At 43.2% G+C, this 22,704-nt stretch overlaps 1 protein-coding gene across 3 annotated transcripts in view; it reads left to right on the top strand.

Moving 5' to 3' along the window:
- The window catches only part of megf10 (multiple EGF-like-domains 10), a 110,468-nt gene that overhangs the window by 66,555 nt on the left and 21,209 nt on the right, over nt 1–22,704 (top strand). For all 3 annotated transcript variants that reach the window (XM_051938367.1, XM_051938365.1, XM_051938368.1), the window contains exons 6-11: nt 12,999–13,245; nt 13,887–14,007; nt 14,684–14,820; nt 19,378–19,590; nt 21,502–21,676; nt 22,098–22,218. In XM_051938367.1, coding sequence (XP_051794327.1) covers nt 12,999–13,245; nt 13,887–14,007; nt 14,684–14,820; nt 19,378–19,590; nt 21,502–21,676; nt 22,098–22,218 — 1,014 coding nt within the window. The remainder of the gene's footprint in view (nt 1–12,998; nt 13,246–13,886; nt 14,008–14,683; nt 14,821–19,377; nt 19,591–21,501; nt 21,677–22,097; nt 22,219–22,704) is intronic.

Below are 22,704 nucleotides of genomic sequence, written 5' to 3'. Positions count from 1 at the left end.
GTATGATTAGAATGCCGACCGTTCACACTGTAGTATACTACTCCATTTCCCATAATGCATTTCAAACCTCCGACGACAAAAACCGGAAGTACGGCTATCAAATATCTCGGCTGAATGCCGGTTCAGGTCGATTTTACGCTAACAAACAGTCGCATAATTAATGTGGCAATTTCAAGCCGGCACTCCTCATGCAGTTATTAGCCAGATTATGCGAATCGTTTCAGTTGTAGCTGCAGGCTACTCGAGGTAGCTGCTACTTGTTCTGTATGCAAAGCGAGCTGCTGCAACTAGCCGCTAGCATCAGTAGCACGTTGTGAGGCGTCTGACAAATTTAAAACGTTGGGTCAGAAACCGCCTATTCTCAAATCTGTGGGGTGATTAGGATGACTACTTAACCACATAAAATAAATAAAATCGCCGCGGTCCAGCCACATGTCCCGCGGAGGCTTGCATTTCGTGGATAAGCTCGCAAAGCATATGGGGCGGTTGAGTATGACTAGTGTGGTCACGCGCATACTTAAATTTTTCCAGATATAGTATACATCCGGGTTTTTCACGTACTCAGTCTATTCATACTATCCAATGTGAACGCACTACATACTTATTTTTGACGTCACATTTTAGTATGATAGTTACGTTAGTATTGCGATTTCGGACACAGCCATGGTGTCTACTAGCATCTTGATATGGCACACCTGTGTAGGTGAGATGGATTACCGCAGCAAAGGAGAAGTGCTCACTATCACAGATTTAGACAGATTTGTGAACAACATTTGAGAGAAACGGTGATATTGTGTATGTGGAAAAAAGTTTTAGATCTTTGAGTTCATCTCATAAAAATGGGAGCAAAAACAAGTGTTGCATTTATATCTTTGTTGAGTGTATAATGTTACAGTTTACAACCATCATCTGGCATATGGCGGATTATAGGAAACCACGCGCCATAATTAGCATCAGTTATCTTTTATTGAGTTACAGGTTCAGATGTGATTGAACTGTTTGTGTCATGCCCCCTCCCGCTCCTGTGTGCCGCTCATCAAAGTAATGACGAGTGGCTGTGCTGAGACACAGCTGGCGTTAATTCGCAATCAGCGCCCGATAAAGCCCGGCTCTCCGCACAAAGCCGATGCTGGGACATCACACGCTGCACACTGCCACAACGAGCCACTCTCTGGATTACCGTGTCTGCTTATCACACCGCTTCCCGGAACTCACTGGATTACCGCGTCTGCTTGTCACACACATAGACTGGTATATATAGTGGACGTAGCATCTGGCTCCAGAATTAAAGCCAACCCGGGAGTGTCAAAAACTTGCAATATCCTGCCGTCCACTAGGGTTGGCTCCAAAAGCTTTTGCTCCATAGACCCCAATTCATTTTTGGAAAAATAAAATTTGATAGACTGATTTTCTACAGCTCAGGATTTTTTCCCATTAGTTTTCATGGTCAAAATGAGAGATCAGGTGGCCGATTCTAAAATAAATCAATACTGAATTTTAAATAAATCGTTAAAGTTGGCGGAGCCAGGGGCGTGGCTATACTTGATAGACAGCAACAGAAGCCTCTGCGGTAAAACGTGAGCAGGATAAGAGAGTCCCTCAGCCAATCCTGCCCGAGTTTGCTCTCCGGTCCAGTCTGTTTGATGACGCTTTTTACATCACTGGCTCCAAAAATCCAAACGGCGACCAGGAAGTAGCAAAATCCGGGCTTCATTTTCTCGGCGTTGAAACCAACTAATGTCATGGTTAGTTTACGCCTGGTCACACACCACTTCCCGGACTCTCTGGATTACCTCACCAGCTCGTCACCCCTTCTCTGCTTCACACCCCTCCTCCGCCTGCTTCTGGTCCTTCTACTGCTCAGCCCCGTCACACGCCCACCACCGACTCCCTCAGCTCAGCCCCTCACCTCGTCTTCCATTCCCCCGGACATAACGTGAGTCATCCTCCCTGTTAGTGTAATTTTAGTTTAGCCCTTACCTACGGCTGTCTGGTCTGCCCTCAGTTAGTTAAATTTAGTTTAGCCCCCTTTTTGTTTTGTCTCTGTGCCTCCCCTGTGGAGTGATTTTATGTTATTATTAAAACTTCTTCATTAATTCACCTGCCTGTCTATTGCCTGTTGCTTGGTTTCACACCGTCCGTTCTTAACAGAATGTCCCAGCCACCAAGAAACCGCAGGCACCCTGACCTGGACACAGAACTCCTCTTGGAGATATTCTTCTCATGCATAGATTATAGTGTTTATTTCTATACTTTGAGGGACTTATGGAGGGAATGGAGGGAGGACCCCAAGGAAAGGACCGTAACCCTGGGTCACAGGTTAGAAGCCAGCGACCTTGGTTAATCAGCAACCTGCCAAATTATATTCTGGAGTTCCTGGACATTCCCCTACCACATCAGACCGTCCCTATACCCACCTCTCGCCATCCCTGTTCCCAGCCCACCAGCCTGCCTGCCTCTGGGCTAGCTGATCCATCGGTCACTAGCATTTCATCCTGTAACCAACCCAATCCTGTTTCCCCGCTATCCATATCACCCCCGGCGCAGAAGTCTGGTCGCCGTAGGCGTGGCGCCAGGAAGTGCTGTGGCTCCCCAGTTCCTGCTCTGGAGGGGTTCTGCACCCTCTCAACTCCCGAGTGGGTTGTTGTCGCCGCTGAGGAGAGGCCCCGTGCCGCCTTCCTCCCGGTTGAGGAGAAGCCCCATGCTGTTCCACTCCCTGCGGCTGAGGACAGGTCCCGAGCCGCCTCTCTCCCTCAGGCTGAGGAGAAGGCCCCGAGCCATATCACTCCCTTCAGTTCCTGTGGGGCCCATTGCCACGTCTTCGGTTCCTGTGGGGCCCATTGCCACGTCTTCGGTTCCTGTGGGGCCCATTGCCCCGTCTTCGGTTTCTGTGGGGCCCATTGCCCCGTCTTCGGTTTCTGTGGGGCCCATTGCCCCGTCTTCGGTTTCTGTGGGGCCCATTGCCCCGTCTTCGGTTCCTGTGGGGCCCATCTCCCCGTCTTCGGTTCCTATGGGGGCCATCGCCCCGTCTTCTGTCCTTGAGGGGTCCATTGGCCCGCCTTCTGTCTTTGAGTGGCCCATTGGCCCGCCTTCTGTCCTTGAGGGGCCCATTGGCCTGCAGCCTTGAAGAGGCGTAAAGCCTCCCCGGCACCCTTAAAGGAGCTAAAAGCTCCCACCGAGGCCTTAAAGGAGCTAGAAGCTTCCCCTGCAGCATTAAAGGAGCAAAAGGCTCCCCCTGCAGCATTAAAGGAGCAAAAGGCTCCTCCTGCAGCGTTAAAGGAGCAAAGGGCTCCCCCTGCTGCATTAAAGGAGCAAAAGGCTCCCCCTGCAGCGTTAAAGGGGCAAAAAGCTCCCCCTGCAGCATTGAAGAGGCGTCCTGCCTCCACCGCGGCCTTGAAGAGGTGTCCTGCCTCCTCTGAGTCCTTGTCGAGGTGTCCCGCCTCCTCTGAGTCCTTGTCGAGGCGTCCCACCTCCCCTGAGTCCTTGTCGAGGCGTCCTGCCTCCTCTGCAGCCTTAAGGAGGCGTCCCGCCTCCTCTGCAGACTTAGGGAGACGTCCCGCCCCCTCTGCAGCCTTCGGGAGGCGTCCCGCCCCCTCTGCAGCCTTCAGGAGGCGTTCTGCCTCCTCTGCAGCCTTAAGGATTCGTCCCGCCTCCTCTGCAGCTGTGAAGAGGTTTCTCGCCTCTCCCGAGTCCTTGTCAAGACATAACGCCTTCCCCGAGTCCTGGTCGAGGCGTAATGCCTCCCCGAGTCCTGGTCGAGGCGTAATGCCTCCCCCGAGTCCTTGAAGAGGCGAAACACCTCCTCTTTTGCTCAACTTGAGGCTTCCCACCTCCTCTGAGTCCTTGGTTAGGAGTAAAGCCTCCTCAGCAGCCTTTAGGGGACGGAACTACAAGTTTGTACTGCATACAGTGATGCTGTTTACAGATTTGTCTGCGTTGGTTAAAGAATAGGTCACCATACTGTATGATAGTAGAGGTGAAGTGAGTAAGTGTCAATTGAATGCCCTATATAAGGGGTAGTGATTTTGCTGTCTCGAGACAGAGGTGAAGCTGTGCTGCCACAATGTGATATTTCTTCTTTTTCAGTATCTATGAGTAATTTTAAATTATTTTCTTTGGTTATTTCTTTGTATTGTTTTCTAAGTTAAATTTCACATCAATGGAGAAGCACTGTAAAATAAATTGTGCACCTCTTGTGTCTGCCGACCAGACTTCTCCCAAGATCTAAACCTCTATGCTCAATTCAGTTCAATTCAATTTTATTTATATAGCGCCAATTACAGGTCAAATTGTCTCAAGACGCTTTACAGAACCTGTATGCCTAGACCTCCAGAGCAAGCCTTAAGGTGACAGTGGCAAGAAAAACACCCTTTTAACAGGGAAGAAACCTTGAGCAGAACCCGGTTCTTTATGTGGAGGACCCATCTACCTGCTGGCCGGCAGGTTGTGAGGGACAGAAGAGGTAGAGAGTTAGAGAGGCATAAAGGTAGAGAGGTGGAGAAATATAGAGGTAGAGAGGTTGAGGTAGAAGGGTAGAGGGGTAGAAAGGTAGAGAGGTGGAAAGGGGGAGGAATGGGAGAAGAGGAGGGTGGGGAACAAGGCACATATAACACACAATTGAATACATGCATGATAAAATAAATGATTCATACAATTACAAGCTGACATTGAAATTAATCTGTATGCTCAAGCACCAACTCACATGCTTCTAGTACAGCAGCTTTGACCTTTGCTGTCTGCCTGAGAGCAGAATACGCTTCTTAAGCCTTACCTGGTAAAACATACTAGCATCAAGAACAGCCTGGGGTCTCAGCCACCTCCTCAAAGATGGAAAAATAGCTGAATCTCATTTGCTAAACTAAGGAACCAAACAGATTGGTGGACACAATAAAGAATATGTAGGACCAGGATAATCCACAGGGATCTGACCCACAACACCAGTAGGACTGAGACTTAACCTGTGCTCTTCTAGTTCAAGCCCTTTAAATTGTACTTTTAACAAAAGTAATCTTTCGCGCTGCTCAAGCATTAAAACCAAACTGCTCAGAACAGCTTTACTGGTAGCAGCAGACTCACAAGTGTCTAAACCAGCCTCCACAGTCTGCACTTTAGGCTGGAGAACCCCTGCATCAACCACATTTTCTTGTGGATGTTTTTCATGTTCCCTTCTAACCTTTTATCTCTGGCATCCATCTTGAACTACTCAGAGAAATTTACTAGCTGTTGCTGTGAGCAGCGCTCCAGTAACTCCTCTGATAGAGCTCTCAAAAACTCCTCAGCAGAAGCCATAAGAAGAAAACTAGACCTACCTGAATACACACAAACTGATACAAACCCAGATAACACTGCTATCAATGCTACTCTCTAATAGTTAGAACTCTAGTTTTCAGGTGATACCTGTGGTGGGTTTTTAAGCACCCAGATCCAGTAGGCCCGGCAGAGCAACCGAAGATCGGCGACCCCACCTACAGTCTTGGACGTGACCCTAAGACAACTGCTCCAATCACTTTCCGCCCTGAAGCCTAACCAGGGACAGAACAACAGCAACTGTGTAGCCACAGATGCAACAGGACTCAGACACATAATCACCAGCATCACAGCCTGGTGACACAAAGTTTGTCTTCTGAACAAATTACAGAATTATTTTATGCCCAACAGCTGCTTACTCTCACTCCAGAAAACACTTACCACACGTCACTGGCTCTGAGTAACCAGAGTGCGTGTTTTTCACAAAACACTGCTTTAAAAGGGGCCACACACAGCGTCACTCACTGACACTGCAACCACCTGTTCTCATTCAAAAGAAATCAGTCTCCATCGACAACAGTCATTACCCAGAATAGCTCCCTGCTACAGAAGTTTAAACTGGAGACTACTACGAAGTGGTTGGGCCCCTATTTTTTCCAGCCTAGCTCAAAGACTGCAACAAAAACAGAGAGACAGCAAACTGTGTGGTGACTAAAAAATATATATTTTCACAAAGACAACCAAAACATGCATTAAACAACAGAATCAACAAAAACCCCAATGCTGTTTTTTGGAGAAGAGCAGCTCCTGTCAGAGAGAGAGAGTGACTGTGAGAAAGGAGGAGGCCTTGTGTAACTGAGCCACCAGACCCAAGTGTGGTTCAATCAGCTGACGACCCTCTACTGTGCTTCTGCAACAGAAAAACGACACCTGGTTTCCTGGTGAAGAGTTGTCACAAGATCTATAAAATATTTTAAATTTACATTAATTTCCAGAACTGTGGAGTAATCCTGACCACCTGAACTAACAAACCGCTCCATACAAACTTAAGTGGGAACTATTAAGGAAGAAGGTCAAGATACCCCCCTTGTGTGTGAGCCTTGAACACAGTTTTGTTTTACTGGTGCTCATTACAGAGAAAAATTGTTCACAAATGTTGGTGTGTAGTCCTAAACATGAAATTCAATTCAATTCAATTTTATTTATATAATGCCAATAACAATTCAGATGGTCTCAAGACGCTTTACAGAACCCATATTCCCGAACCCCTAGAGCAAGCCCTAAGGTGACAGTGACAAGAAAAAACTCCCTTTTAACAGGAAGAACCTTTGAGCAGAACCCAGCTCATATGGGGGGACACATCTGCCGCTGCCTGGCTGGGTGGAAGACCCAGCCAGCCAGAAGAAGTAGAAGAGGTAGAGGGGGTGAGGCAGGGGAAAGGACAGAAAAAGAGGGTGGGTGGGGGACAAGGAAGCATATAACACACATTGGCATACATACAGTGGGTACGGAAAGTATTCAGACCCGTTGAAATTTTTCACTCTCCGTGTCATTGTAGTCATTTGCCAAAATCAAAAAAAGTTCATTTTATTTCTCATTAATGTACACTCAGCACCCCATCTTCACAGAAAAAAACAGAAATGTAGAAATTTTTGCAAATTTATTAAAAAAGAAAAACTGAAATATCACATGGTCATAAGTATTCAGACCCTTTGCAGCGACATTCATATTTAACTCACATGCTGTCCATTTCTTCTGATCCTCCTCGAGATGGTTCTGCTTCTTTATTGGAGTCCAGCTGTGTTTAATTAAGCTGATTGGACTTGATTAGGAAAGGCACACACCTGTCTATATAAGACCTTACAGGTCACAGTGCATGTCAGAGCAAATGAGAATCGTGAGGTCGAAGGAACTGCCCAAGGAACTCAGAGACAGAAGTGTGGCAAGGCACAGATCTGGCCAAGGTTACAAAAGAATTTCTGCAGCACTCAAGGTTTCTAAGAGCACAATGCCCTCCATAATCCTCAAATGGAAGAAGTTTGGGACGACCACAACTCTTACTAGACCTGACCGTCCAGCCAAACTGAGCAATGGTGGGAGAAGAGCCTTGGTGAGAGAGGTAAAGAAGAACCCAAAGATCACTGTGGCTGAGCTCCAGAGATGCAGTCGGCAGATAGGAGAAAGTTCCACAAAGTCAACTATCACTGCAGCTCTCCACCAGTCGGGGCTTTATGGCAAAGTGGCCCAACGGAAGCCTCTCCTCAGTGCAAGACACATGAAAGCCTGCATAGAGTTTGCCAAAAAACACAAGGAAAGATTCTCTGGTCTGATGAGACCAAGATTGAACTTTTTGGTGTTAATTCTAAGCGGTATGTGTGGAGAAAACCAGGCACTGCTCATCACCTGCCCAATACAATCCCTACAGTGAAACATGGTTGTGGGAGCCTCATGTTGTGGGGGTGTTTTTCAGCTGCTGGGACAGGACAACTGGTTGCAATTGAAGGAAGGATGAATGCGGCCAAGTACAGAGAAATCCTGGAGGAAAACCTCTTCCAGAGTGCTCAGGACCTCAGACTGGGCTGAAGGTTCACCTTTCAACAGGACAATGACCCCAAGCACACAGCTAAAATAACAAAGGAGTGGCTTCAGAACAACTCTCTCTGAAGAGACCTCAAAATGGCTGTCCACCAACATTCACCGTCCAACCTGACAGAACTGGAGAGGATCTGCAAGGAAGAATGGCAGAGGATCCCCAAATTCAGGTGTGAAAAACTTGTTGCGTCATTCCCAAGAAGACTCATGGCTGTACTAGCTGAAAAGGGTGCTTCTACTCAATACTGAGCACAGGGTCTGAATACTTGTGACCATGTGATATTTCAGTTTTTCTTTTTAAATAAATTTGCAAAATTTTCTGTGTTTGTTTTTTTCTGTGAAGATGGGGTGCTGAGTGTACATTAATGAGAAATAAAATGAACTTTTTTGATTTTGGCAAATGGCTGCAATGACACAGAGAGTGAAAAATTTCAACGGGTCTGAATACTTTCCGTACCCACTGTACATGGTATGAGACGCATAGATCATAAATACAAAGTGATGCAGAATGAATGCAGAGTGACTGGGGACATACAGAATAAGCCAACATTGAAACTGATTCATAAGTTTACTGTTATGATGAAAGACTCTGGCGTTAAATATACTGCATATATAGCTGGTAGTAAGGTGCTAACAGTGTGTAGATGAGCATATCATGTATAGTAAGGGCGATGCAGAGCAGAATGGTGGAAATGGGCAGCTGGAAGCAGTGGGCTGGAGGAAAGTGGACATGCACAAAACTTTTGCAGCAAGGACTGTCAATTGGAGTACCTTGGCAAGAGATACTGCTAAAAGGCATCCAAGCAGGTTGAGGCAAATTTTCCTTCAAGTGTGAATCACACTGCACGTCAGTTTTCAGTTTGGATTTCGACCAGCAGATCAGATGCCTTGACTGTGAATGGCCAATGATCAACAGCAAATTCTGTGTTACGTTCACCCAAGACCAGAAACTCTTGCTCAAATTTCTGCAGCAATCCCACAATCTTGTTGATCCATTTTTAAAAAAAAACTTTACACTGTGTGTCCACTTTTGTCCTTTTAGACAGACATTTTGCATAATGAGGGTGCCACACGGAGAATAAATTACATTAACGATAAAGTACACTTGCCCTTTTTGGAACCCCCCCATATCCAGATGCTTTTTGCTTTCAGCTTCAGAAGGAAGCATTTGCTTGCTTGACAATGATATGTGCAACTCCTAGTGAACAAATTTAAAATAGCAGCTACTTTTATAGAAAATTTGTGGTTTATTTTCTAACTCTGTGATTTTCTCACTATGCAAAGTCATCCCACAGGCCGGATTGGACCTCATCTCCATGGGTCTAAACTGACACCCTGAACTTGGACCTTGAACGGGGCTCAAAAACCTTAAACATTTTTCAATTATGAGATAAACTTGATCAAGACCATGCCTTTTTGACCAACTTTGTTATGTTTTTGTTTGATTTATTTACTTGTAATGTAAAGTATACAGAAGTTTCAAGATTCACAATCTTTAGTGGTCACGAATACAGTTATACATAGTATAACAGGCAGTGACATGTATTGAGCACCTTCTTTACTTCAGCACATTTAACATGGGGCACTGAGATTCATTATCAAATGTGGTCCCCTTACTCACCATGTGTATGCTATTCTTAAGTTAATTGGACATCTTTGAGGGGTGACGTCTCAGTGATTGGTATGTGTTTATTTACAGAACCATTCTGGGTACTGTTCCTTCCTTTTTGTCTTGTCTTTTAAAAAGGAAACATGGAAGTCACAAATCTGATCCATGGATACTCTGCAATTTGTCATCCCTAAAGTACAACTAGGCAAGAAAGCATTTAGGTTTTCTGTACGTAATGCTTGGAATAAATTACAATCTAAACTTCAATTTCAAGCCTTTGTTACATTGAATGAGTTTAAAGTTCTTGTGAAATTATTACAGTCTACTTTGTCTGTGTGCAAGTGTTATATGTGAGCAACTTTTAATGTTATTTGTGTCTGTTGTTTATTGTTTTGTTGATGTGACCATATTGCTGCCCTCTTGGCCAGGTCTCCCTTGTAAAGGAGATCTGTGATCTCAGTGGGACTATCCATCCATCCATCCATCCATCCATTCTCTATACACTGCTTTATCGTCATTAGGGTCACAGGGGGTGCTGGAGCCTATCCCAGCTGACTCGGGCAATGGCAGGGGACACCCTGGACAGGTCGCCAGTCTGTCGCAGGGCTACATATACAGACAAACAATCACATTCACACCTACGAACAATTTAGACTCCAAGTAAACACTGTGGTTTATAAAGTCCTCCTCTGAAACTTTCAAGTCAAAAATGTCACTTTCCCTTGAACTTAATATAGACCTCCGTGATGTAAAATCCTGTAATGATAGGTCTTGCAGGCAACCTTCCCAACTCCCTGCTATTTCTCCAGTGCCAGAGTAAACAGATTTACCAGTTTACTTTGGCTACACATTGTGAAGTTCCCAATGCAAGTGATGATGGAGAGGAGAGACCATTTACATAGCTAGGTGTGGGTTGATTACAGCTGAAGTCCAACAGCCAAAGGTTAATGAGGTGGGTTCACTTTGTAGCTTGCCTGGCCACAGAGTAATTGAGCCTCTGGTTGGTTATAGATTCAAATGGTTTTCATGCTGGTGATGAGCAAGCTTTGGTTTCAGCCTCAAGAGTTAATTATGAGGTCACAAATGACCTCTTGATGGCGGCGGATGCTGGCTCTCCTTCATTCCTCATTCTCCTCGACCTAACAGCAGCTTTTGATACTGTGGATCACCATATCCTCCTCAATCGCCTCCATCTCGACATAGGACTTTCTGGTACTGCCTTGGACTGGTTTCAGTCATACCTATCTGAAAGGACCGAGTATGTCAGCCTGGGAGGTGCCAAGTCACAAACACTTCCTGTCACCTGTGGTGTCCCCAAGGATCTGTCCTCGGTCCAACCCTGTTCATTTTATACATGCTTCCCCTTGGCCGTGTCATCAGCCGGCATTCAATCTCTTTCCACTGCTCGGCTAATGACACACAGCTTTATCTTAGGACTGTCCCAAACCCATCTGCTCCCCTGCCATCATCTTCATCATCACTGCCATCATCTTCATCATCTCTATCCGCATTGTCCACCCTGACTACCTGCTTGGAGGAGACAAAGGCCTGGATGAGCCAAATCTTTCTCCAGCTTAACAGCTCCAAAACCGATGCCCTTCTTGTTGGCACTCCTCATCAGGTCCAAACATCTTCCATAACCACCATCACCATTTCCGGTCAAGACATTCCCATTTCATCAGCAGTTACTAACCTCGATGTGAGACTGGACCCCCACCTGACATTCAACAACCACATCAAACATCTGTGCAAGTCTTAATTTTTTCCATCTCAAAAATTTTGCTAAACTCCATCCCACCCTTACCTTTTCTGTCACAGAGAAACCCATCCACACCTTTGTCTTCTCCAGGCTGGACCATTGCAATGCACTGCTCTTCAGGATCCCAAGCAACAGTCTGCAGAAGCTGCAGTATATTCAAAACAGCGCTGCTAGGGTCCTGATGAAAGTGCGGAAGCGACAACATATCACCCCCATCCTCCGTTTACTCCCCTGGCTCCCCATATCCTCCAGAATCCAGTACAAAATTGCCCTCCTCACCTATCAGTGCATTCATGGCAATGCTCCGGTTTATCTAAAAGAACTCATCTGTCATCAATCATCAATAAAAAATCTCCGTACCAATAACAGCAACCTTCTCCGCCAGAACCAAACTCAGGACCATGGGAGACAGAGCCTTCACTGCAGCCGCCCCTCAAATCTGGAACTCCCTCCCTGTGCACCTTAGAGCTCCACAGACAGTGGGTGCTTTTAAAAAGGCCTAAAGACCTTTCTTTTTAACAAAGCATTTAATTGAACGTCCCCCTGAATGTTTTATTTTATATTGCTATTCATCTGATTGCTCTGTTTTTATTCATGACTGTCATCATAAATGTAGCACTTTGAGATGTTTGCCTAATGAAAAGTGCATTACAAATACAATTTATTATTATTATTATTATTATTATTATTATTATTATTATTATTTAAATCTGTTACTTCAGTTGATGATCATTTCCTTAAAATGTAACAGTGAGCTGAATTCCACTTAAAGATTAGGGTCACTCTTGCATCAAGAGTCACTGGGTGATTTAGAATCACTACAGGTCCAGTGTTTCCTTGGATGATAACTAAGCAGACAGCAACAATGTACCCAGTCCTAAACCTGTATCTTATGTAAACAAATTGATATGGGGATATTAAATTGCATGCATTTAGGTTTGGTGTAAAGGGGCTCCACAATGCACTCCTAACAATGATTTTTTTTTTAATTTAAAAAGGAGTCAGAAGTGAGAATACTTTGACCTATTATGCCAGCATCAAAAATAATCTTGGAGCACTGCTCAGCCTGCGAGTCAACATTTGAAAGTGCAAAAAGATAACCCTGATAATATAATATGGGCATTTACTTCAGAGTCTGCTCTTTCAGTTTTATCCAGTTACTTTGCCTGATGAAGGTGTGACGACACCTTTGTCAGGCAAAATGATAAAGGTCTAGCACCGTAATCCATCTATCCAATATCTATACAACACCTTATCCTCTGTAGGGACATGGGGGCTGGAGTCTATCCCAGCTGACTTAGGGTGAAGGCAGGGAACACCCTGGACAGGTCACCAGTTTAGCACAAGGCCGCACAGAGAGACAGAGACAACGACGCACAGTTGCATTCACACCGACGGACAAAATAGAATCACCAAAAACCTTAGCATATAGTTGGACGGTGGGAGAAAGCTGGAACAACCGGTGGGAACTCCACACAGAAAGAGTCGGGGACAAGATTCAAGATTGAAATCCATACCTTTACGGTGCTCACCGCCTCTCCACCATGCAAGTTAGACAATGTGTGGGAATCTGTTTGAAATGTTCTGAGTATTTCAAATCCACAAATCACTTAAAATAAACCAATGCATAGCAGGTCCATTAGGTTTTTGCCTGCATTCTGTTTCGAAGTGAGTGTAAGAATAAGCCCTCCTGGAGTTTGGCAACCAATTCAAATTGACAACTGACAGCATGTGACCTGTTCTGTAATACCTCAAAGATAAACAATATCTTCTCCTTCTTTCTCCCCTCAGCTTGTGACAGTAACCACTGGGGTCCACACTGCTCTAACAGATGTCAGTGCCAGAACAAAGCACTGTGCAACCCCATCACTGGAGCCTGTATCTGCACTCCTGGATATAGAGGCTGGCGCTGTGAGGCTCAGTGTGAATTGTACACCTATGGTAACGGATGCCAACAGAAATGCCAATGCCAGAATGGAGCTGTCTGTCACCATGTAACCGGAAAATGCAAGTGTTTGCCAGGATACACAGGACCTTTGTAAGTCCAAGGAGGGATTGTGTTAGAATCTGTTTGTTTCCCAACAGTGACATAAAGAAAAAGTTTAGTATCTATAGAAATCCACATTTAATATTTGGGTAGCTATCAGTTTTGTACTCTGTATTGCTCAATTGCAATGCCTCAATTGCCTTTGTTTGAAAACAGAGCATGAGCACATCTGTTTCAGTGCAATTGAATTGGAACAGGGAGTCTCAGTAATTCAAGTGACCAGACAATACCACCTTAAAGGATAGTTGGTATATATGTATTTCACATATGTGATTGTTCAATTTAAAAAAAAACTCTTATCTCATATTATTTGATTTACTTCGGAACTTGTTTATGTTTAATAGAAAACTGTTGCACTGCATCTTTATGTAATTTGTTAACCTTCATTGCAATTACTGCTAAAGCTGATTTAAAAAAACATATTCCAACCATTTACTTTTAAATATAAGCACTTTTCTGATATTTTTTAATTACATATGTTAAATTTGAACTGTTGACCAGACAAAACACAGTTTGTTGCCAAAATATTGAAATTTGCAATAGAAAGTTTGCTGTCATTCAACAAAATAAATTTTAATAGACTATTAGATCTTTAAAAGAAGACAAAATATGCTGTTTTCTTTTCTTCATAGCTGTGAAGACCTGTGTCCTCCAGGAAAACATGGACAGGAGTGTGAAGAGAGATGTCCCTGTCAGAATGGAGGAATGTGCCACCCTGTAACAGGGGAGTGCTCCTGTCCTGCAGGATGGATGGTACACACCCCAAATGTTTTTAAAACCTTTTTAAAGAATTGCATTTTGTTACTCATACTCTAAAATGTGCTGAGATGCAATACATAAAGCAAAAGAGCAAAGTTACATAAAATATGGAGTTGTTGATAAATACTGTGAGGTGCTATGGATTTAACAGTATTTAGCTGCAGACCAGACCTGGAAGAAGCATCAAAAAGAAACAGACCATTTAATTACAGTTATGACATGATTGTTAGACATCCTAGTAACCTCTGATAACGTGACTCGAAGAGCTGAATCAGAGAGAAAATCATGTAATACAAGGAGTGAACAGTTTGCTAATGATATAGAATTATATATGCTAAAAGGCTCAACATCAGTTTACTGGTTAGACTATCTGGAACATTGTAGACATGCATATCAAAGTCTTCTATCAGTATCTTGAGGTCATGTGGTAGCAGTGTTGTCAGTTCTTGCCAAGGAACGATTTGTTTTTGAAGTTATAGACTACAATACAGAGTTAATGTAAGTATCCATTTTGGGGAAGAAGATTTCTTACTTGTCTGGATAATCAAACACAGCATTAAAAAGAATGCCACAGACTATACAAAATGCATGTACAAAGATTTGAGGTGTAAACGCTGCATACATGATCAACAGCTCTGATAATGTATGCATTTTCCTGCTGTCGCTGCAGGGTACTGTGTGTGGCCAGCCATGTCCAAAAGGGAGATTTGGACAAAACTGTTTCCAGGAATGCCACTGTCACAATAATGGCATGTGTGTGTCATCCACTGGACAGTGTCTCTGCAGCCCTGGATACACAGGAGAACGGTAAGAGACTTTTACACTATAACATACATTATACAGCAGTTTGTATTAATAAAGCCTCCTTTAATAAAGGTGCTAAATCCTCAAGAATAGGGATTTCCTGGAGGTCATAGCACCTGTTACAGAATTCCTAGTTCTTTGTGTGAATAAAGACAGATTTTAATGAATCAGGCTGGATGTTTGGGCTCATTGTCCTAATGCAAAATGAATATGGGATAATTAGAAGCGTTCCTTCAGATTAGAAAATTCAGACTATCAAAAGTCTACACATCCCTGTTAAAATGCTTGGTTTTTGTGATGTAAAGAAATGAGACCAAGATAAATTATTTCAGCAGTTTTCCACATTTAAAATAACTAAAATAATGTAGTTGTATAAATATGCACACCCTTATCCATTACCCTCTTTAGGTAGAAGTCTATCAGCATGACACATCTTGACTTGGCAATATTTGCCCACTCTTCTTTGCCAAAATGCTCTATATCTATCATACTTTAATCTTCTTCTGATGAAGCCATTCTTTTGTTGATTTGGATGTCCCAAAGCATGATGCTGCCACCACAATGCTTGTGGGTATGGTGTTGTTTTATTGATGTGCAGTGGTATTTTTGTGCCAAACACCTTCTGTATCTTCTTATATGTATCATCTTCATTATTGTTTTTTGGTGTGTTTGTCTGCATGTCAGCTGGATCATACCAAAACCTGGGCAAAATTCATGAAACGGGTGGAGAGGTGGAATGTGGACAGAGGGAGAACCTCTTAAAGCGGTGTATAGATAGTGGATGGATGTTTAATTGGTCATTTTGTTGCATTTGTTGACAACAGTTATAGCATTTCTGATAATCTAAAGGAAGATACTGATGTTACCAACTGATGTGGTTTGTTACTGAGGGACACTGGAGCTATGAAACATCCCTCAAAAATTCAGAGGACATGACCTCGTTGGCTTCACTGAGCCTGATAATGACATACATTCAAAATCAACACATCTGTAACTCTTTCACATCCTCCACAGAGGCCCGCCAGAGCTCAGGGCCTCTATGAAACCCTCAACCTGTCTATTCCAACCAGGAGGCCCAGTCTGTGTATTCATAGACTACTCTCAACAGAATGCTGCACAGGGCTTTGAGCCCATATAATTACCAATATCAGAGAGCATGCACCATGTACTTAAGCAGACCAGTGACGAGACAAGAATAGACCTTCCAAGTGCACTTTTATGAGTAAATAAGGGTTGAGAGAAACCAAACATCACAGTATAGCACTGTTTGGAACTGAGCCGGTCATGCCACACCCTAAGCCATGAGAGAAAAATTAACAGGACAGTGGGCTCAGAGGTGGGGCATTATTTGCCTTTTGGGAAGAAAGACCACAAACAACTGGGAAATCAATTGCACAGCTTTCTTGAAATGCATTGCAAAATTTTAGTATGTGTATGGAATGGGGATTTAAAAAAATTAGCAATGCTGTCAGCTGGAATCTGGTATTAAGTGAGGTGTTGAGGACCAATACTGTTTGTTTTGCTAAAGCTCTGTGTTCCAACATTGACTGTGATACTCTTTGGAACAGTGTGTTGACTTTCATGTCACACATGTAGTTCAAAGTGCTTTCACATTAAATCAGCTTGAATGGAGCTGGTAGTTTTGATGGTCTTTGAACAACAGGTCAGGGGTTTGATCCCTTGTCGGATAAGGCCTTCAGTATGGGTCCAAGTTTTGACTCCTATTACTGTACAAGCCTACCTTGAAAGATGAGCAAGAGAAATATAACTATCACCGTATCAGCTTGGACCTGGTTGCTGCACATCCATGATGGCAACCTCCCACTCCATCACATCCCAAAGGTGCTCTATTGGATTGAGATCTGGTCACTGTGGAGGCCACTGGAGTACAGTGAACTCCACATCCACAAGGCGTTTTCATAAACACAACTGCCGCTCATTGGATATTTTCTCTTTTTCTGACCATTCTCTGTAAACCACAGAGATGGTTGTGCGTCAAAATCCCAGTAGATCAGCAGCTTCTGAAATACTCAGACCAGTCGGCCTGGCACCAACCACCATGCCACATTCAAAGTCACTTAACTCACCTTCTTTCCCTATTCTGATGTTCACTTCAGCAAGGTAACTTTACCATGTCTACATGCCTAAATGCATTGAGTTGTGACTATGTGTTTGGCTGATTAGCTATTTGTGTTAACAAGCAGTTGAACAGGTATACCTAATAAAGTGGCCAGTGAATGTGTGTGTGTTAACTATGAAAGAGCAGTGCATAAACCTTGACCAAGCCGCTCTATTAATTATTATTCCTTCCATTAATATTGATGGAAACTACAATCGCAGCTGAAACTGGAGGGGCTACAATAGAACATGGGAACATTATTGAGCAGTAAGGCAGTAAGGGCATACTACGCTGGCTCCATCACAGGAGAGCTGTGTTAAAGATCTAGATTCCACCCCAACGCCAGTCATAAAAACTGCAAGGAGAATAATTATGACCAGAATGAATACAGTCAACCCGGTTGTGACTCCTGTGGCTCACTGACAAAATTAAGGTTAGACAGAGAGGACTGTAGCAGTTAATACAGCACAACTCACTATCCCAACTACCACCATAATGGAAACCAACAAATTTGATTATGCCACTACAATAGTAGCCCTGGCAAAACACATCCTGATTTGATAAGAAATACAACAAAATGTCCATAAGAGACTACAGACTGCCTGGTCTTGCTTTGCTACTGAACCTCACTATCATTCTACTTTAAGGGAAAAACTGCTCTGGCTTTTTTCTGTATTTTGAAACCAACTGCAGTCATTGTGGGCAGGGCAAAGTGAAGGATGTGGTGTCGGTGTTCACTTAAAATAGTGACAGCTGGAATCCTTTTGTGGCGGAATATTTGCATGCAGGGAGACAAGCACTGTGAATAGAATCGATAATCCACCTCAAAAACCAAACTGTCTCACAATTCTCTACAAAACTTTCATTTCACTTTCATTGCAGTAGTTTGCTGTCCATAGGTTACTGCTGTTGTTTCCTGTGGTAAAGAAAACAATGACAATCAGCTAATGGAGGCAGAGGAGAACGCCAACTGAGATAAATGGCCAATAGCAGATTTATATCCGGAACCTACAACCAGTGAGTCAGACTAGAGACTGCCAAAAAAGACTCACAGGTCTGGCTGCAATTCTGAAGAGCTATACCAGAGAAACAAAGGTCAAAAGAATAAACAATCCATTCAGAGTGTACTACCAGCTGCAAGGGAAGCACAGATCCATGCAGTGCTGAGACTGAATAATACTAGAACAGCATATGGGAGAAGTTTTCTGAAGATTCTAAAGGCAAGTGACGACCAGCCACCAACTGACAACAAGCTATATGCTTGGAGTGAACCTTGACATCCACTCACTGATCCACCTCACAAGGGTTTACAGCAAGGACATCACAATGTAATTTGGACTGAATAATTGTGATTGCATGGTGGCAAAGAGGGGGAAGATGATCATGACTGAGGGGGTGGAGTTCAGAAGGCAGGATAGCAGATGTACAGAACAGTTATGAGTACTTGGGTATCCTACATTCCAGTGGGAATAATAAGCTGGCTACAGTAGGAGATGGATGCCACTGATGTAACGGCATCTCCTTGCAATGCACAATCCCAAAGTCCAGCGCCCCAAGGCTCTATGAACAACAAAAAGAGGGTGGACAAGGATTAGTGAGTGCCGGAGCCACTCTCCAGGATTAGATGAAAACATCTTTAAATGCATCAGGAGAGATGGCCTCCTGGGATAAACTGCAGAAGTCAAAGGGTGATGATGAGAAAGGTCAAATATCATGGAAGACTGATGGTACGAGTCCACAGGATCCGGCAGTTTCTCACATCCCATTCATTGTCTTTGTGGAACACACTGCCTTGCATGCAGGTTGTGTTGCGGCATGTTTTGAGCTCCGTTGTGGCGTGTTGCCTCGGAGTTGTCTGCAGCTCATTTGCATGAAGTAGACTTGACTTTTACTGTATGCAAATTCGGCGCAGGGAGTGGAGGTCCCATGCATCATGAAACTTTTGTAAAACGTCTAAACTAACTGTCGTTGAACTAAACAGACAGTACTGGCAGTAACATCAGAAAGAAGGAGAGAAGCAGCATGAAAAGATCGAGAAGTAGCAACAGCTAAGGAACAACTGGAGCATATGTTAGATGGAGGATAAAGTCCAGAGTGGTTCTACTAATAATAAGAGCATTTCTGTTGAAAGAAAATTAATAATTTGTGGTGGACCCACTTTGTGAGACATGAGAGACGTTCACCAAAGAGGACTTGTGCCTTTAAGACGGGAATGAATGTAGGGGGTTATTCCGGTTCCGGGGTTTGGCTGAGTATTATGGTTTTTCCCGCTTAAACTACAAAAGTTGGTTGAGTTCGGATGTGCTGTAAAGTGGAGAGAAATTAGTAAACTACCTCGACTCTCTCACGTCTGCTGTCTCGTTGTTCCATCTCCACAAATTGATCAATTTCACCTCTCCAAATCACTCACTCTGGATGATTGTGTCTCTGTCTCTAAACAGGTGTCAGGATGAGTGTCCAGTTGGTACTTATGGTGCCAGCTGCGCAAAGACATGTCGCTGTAAAAACAACAGCAAGTGCGACCACATCTATGGAATTTGTCTGTGTGAGCCAGGATACACAGGGAAGACATGTGATGTCCGACTTTGTCATGAAGGACACTACGGTCTACAGTGTGATAGGAAGTGTCCCTGCTACATCCAGAACACTCACAGGTATGCAGTAAATCATTAAATGGCAATGTTATCAGCAACAAACCATGATCTGCAGTGATAGGGTCGAATTTGAACACTCTCTGGAAAGGAAAAATTTTGCACCTGAGTTCCCAAGATTTTAAAAGATTACTCTCAGGGCTCAAGTTTAATTACTGACAATTATGAGGGGAAAAGAAGTGTTCTTATGGTGTCTGTGTCTGTTTGTCAGTGCAACCGCTGTCCCTGCAGACAGCTGACTGTGGTTAGTTATTTGTTAGACTGTCATAGTTGGTAGATTGCATCTGCTGTTGCGAACAACAGCTGTTCTGCTTCTCCTCGACTGGACTGCTATGTCAGGTGGGCCAGCTGTCAGTCAAATGCAGTGACTAACAAAGACAGGCAGACTCCACCTGTGTTACTGCAGATATTCTCCACCCTGCTGGCATGGCATGTAAAACATCATGGAGACTCTGTCAGGTTCAGCCTCACTGAGTCGAATCTCGTACACAACTCTACTTTTTCTCCATTGTTTTCAGGGATTATGATTTACAATACTGTTACACAGAACTAACTTTACCTGTATGCAACCTCACTATTTCTAAGTGTGTACAGAGTTTGATAATCTGTCAACAGCCCAAGCTGAAGATGTACTCTTAAAATCGCAATATATTTACTATGAGTACTTTGATAAGGCAAGCAAAGTACTTAACATCCATAGCCTTGCCACACCAAATTTCTCAAATTCAACCCCCCCACACAGGTAATAATTGACCCTCTGCAAATTAATGAGCAATTTAAAAACTACTATGCCTCTCTCTACACTTCAGAACAATAAACAGAACCTTCAGATTATAACTTTTTTTCAACACCCTCACTATCCCTACCATTGACCTCAATTCTGAACTTCAGTTAGAGGAGGCTATAACAGTAGAAGAGATTTCGCAGAATGCGCATTTGTTGGAGTCTTATAAATGTCCTGGCCTAAATGTAGTTGCTGTCAAGTTTTATAGAGGGTTCATGTATATGATAAGCCCTCTCCTTAGCCATATGTTTACACGCTCCATGGGCACTCGGTGTCAATGGACCTTCATTAGCCCTGGTCACAGGCATCTATTTAATTACAAAATAAAAAGTAGGGCATCAGTTACTCACTGAGCACTTAGAAGCAGTTTTGCCATCCATAATTTTCTGACCAGATGGTTTTAATGAAAAACAGATATGCAGTATTCAGTCAGGACCAACAACAATTATTCAGATTACAATTTCATTTACAAGACACTTTTATCCAAAGCGACATCAATTGGTGTCTAGATAAAACACATGGTGCAACACATGCAGCACTAAGGACCTTGCCGAAGGGCCCTCACTAGACTGGACAACAGTATCCTGGAGGATCTGAACCACCAATCAACCGTGAAAAATTCAGGGATGTCAGTCACTGAGCTACAGATGACTTTTCTCTTTTCATAGGCATGAGAAATAGATGTTAACTATCCCTCTTGGTTTTTGCCATTGCTGTTGAACCTCATCCTATACGGGCCTGATCAAATCCCTACTTCTAGATCAACCTCTTTATATTTCCAGGCTTAATACATTTGGACACAGCAGCTGTGCTTTGTACATTTAAGTCATTTAGCACAATCTCTGCTCACAAGCAAAACTTTTACACATCTGGGGATCCAAGTAACAGATAAATTTTAAAAACCTTTACAGATTTAACTTTAATCCCCTGCTTACTATAACATAAGAGGATAGATGGTCACTTCTGTTTTGTGTTTTTTCTTCTGAAGTATTCTAAACCCACTGGGCCCTGGCACTGGCCAATAAAGATGTGCTCACTAGTAGGAATGCTAATATTAAAAGATAATCAACCTGCAGTACATGTCATATCTTGCAATTTGTAACTATAATATGTTTGTCTCATGTCACCAGTTGCCACCCAATGTCAGGAGAATGTACATGTCAGCCAGGTTGGTCAGGTCTCTACTGTAATGAGACGTGCACCCCAGGTTTTTATGGCGAGTCCTGTCAGCAGGTGTGCCTGTGCCAGAATGGAGCTGACTGCCACAGCGTGACTGGAGAGTGTTTCTGTGCTCCTGGCTTCATGGTAAGTTCATGTTTGTGTCAATAAAAGCTTGCAGTCATACAGCTATCTTAATGAGGCTTGTACAGAATGTGCCATACATTAAAGGGTTAAATGTGGACTCATCCCCTAACTCGACTGCCAAAAATGTAATCAGTTTTTTAAGTATTGACATGCCTGTGTTTTTCAAGTGAAATCAAATGAACGTCAATAAATTATAATATGTAGTGACAATTGTCTAAAGCTACTGCAAAATGCTTAAAATTATCTTTTACATCCCTCATCTTTTTTGTGGTTTTCTAACATAAATGCATGAATAACTCATTTTATTTAAATGTCATTACCCGACCCTACATACCATTACATACAGTGCCAGTGAACTTAACAAATTAAACTGCGTTGTACTCACAGCCACTTTAAAATGTTTATCTAATGACCTCCTCAGGGTCCCAACTGTTCAGTCCCATGCCCAGCTGGAACACATGGAGTTAACTGCTCATCCAGCTGTAATTGTAAGAACAAGGCTCAGTGTTCACCTGTGGATGGGTCCTGCCTCTGTAAACCAGGTAAGCTGAGGATGACAGGGAAGGGGAAGGGGAGAGGGGGAAGAATGACAGAAGGAGAGGGGAGAGGGTGAATTAGGGGAGGAAGAGGAAGAAAGGTGGAGAAGAACTAATGGATGAGAAGAGAGAGGAGGAGTTCATTTTAGCTAATATTTTATTTTCCACGTAATTTTTTGAGTAAATTTGAGTTGCAAGTCATATGTATATTTTTAAGTCTGTTTATTTATTTAGTCACTAGTTTGGTTTTTAAACACATTCATACATTGTGTCATTTGGTTAAGGAGGATCAGCAAAATAAGAATTTCATTGTACAGTGTAACTGCCTAGTTTCTGTGCACATGACAATAAACCTCTCTAATTCAACTGAATGTAATAACAAATCACTAATTTGAGAATAAGATGAAATACACGCATGTTTTAGTGTGGAAAAATATAAAAACAGTAAATAAAATGTTTATACTTTGCAAATGATGTAACATTAATACTATG

The sequence above is a fragment of the Acanthochromis polyacanthus genome, chromosome 18, assembly GCF_021347895.1.
Source record: "Acanthochromis polyacanthus isolate Apoly-LR-REF ecotype Palm Island chromosome 18, KAUST_Apoly_ChrSc, whole genome shotgun sequence".
Taxonomy (NCBI): Eukaryota; Metazoa; Chordata; class Actinopteri; family Pomacentridae; genus Acanthochromis; species Acanthochromis polyacanthus.
This window is presented reverse-complemented; position numbering and strand designations above follow the sequence as displayed.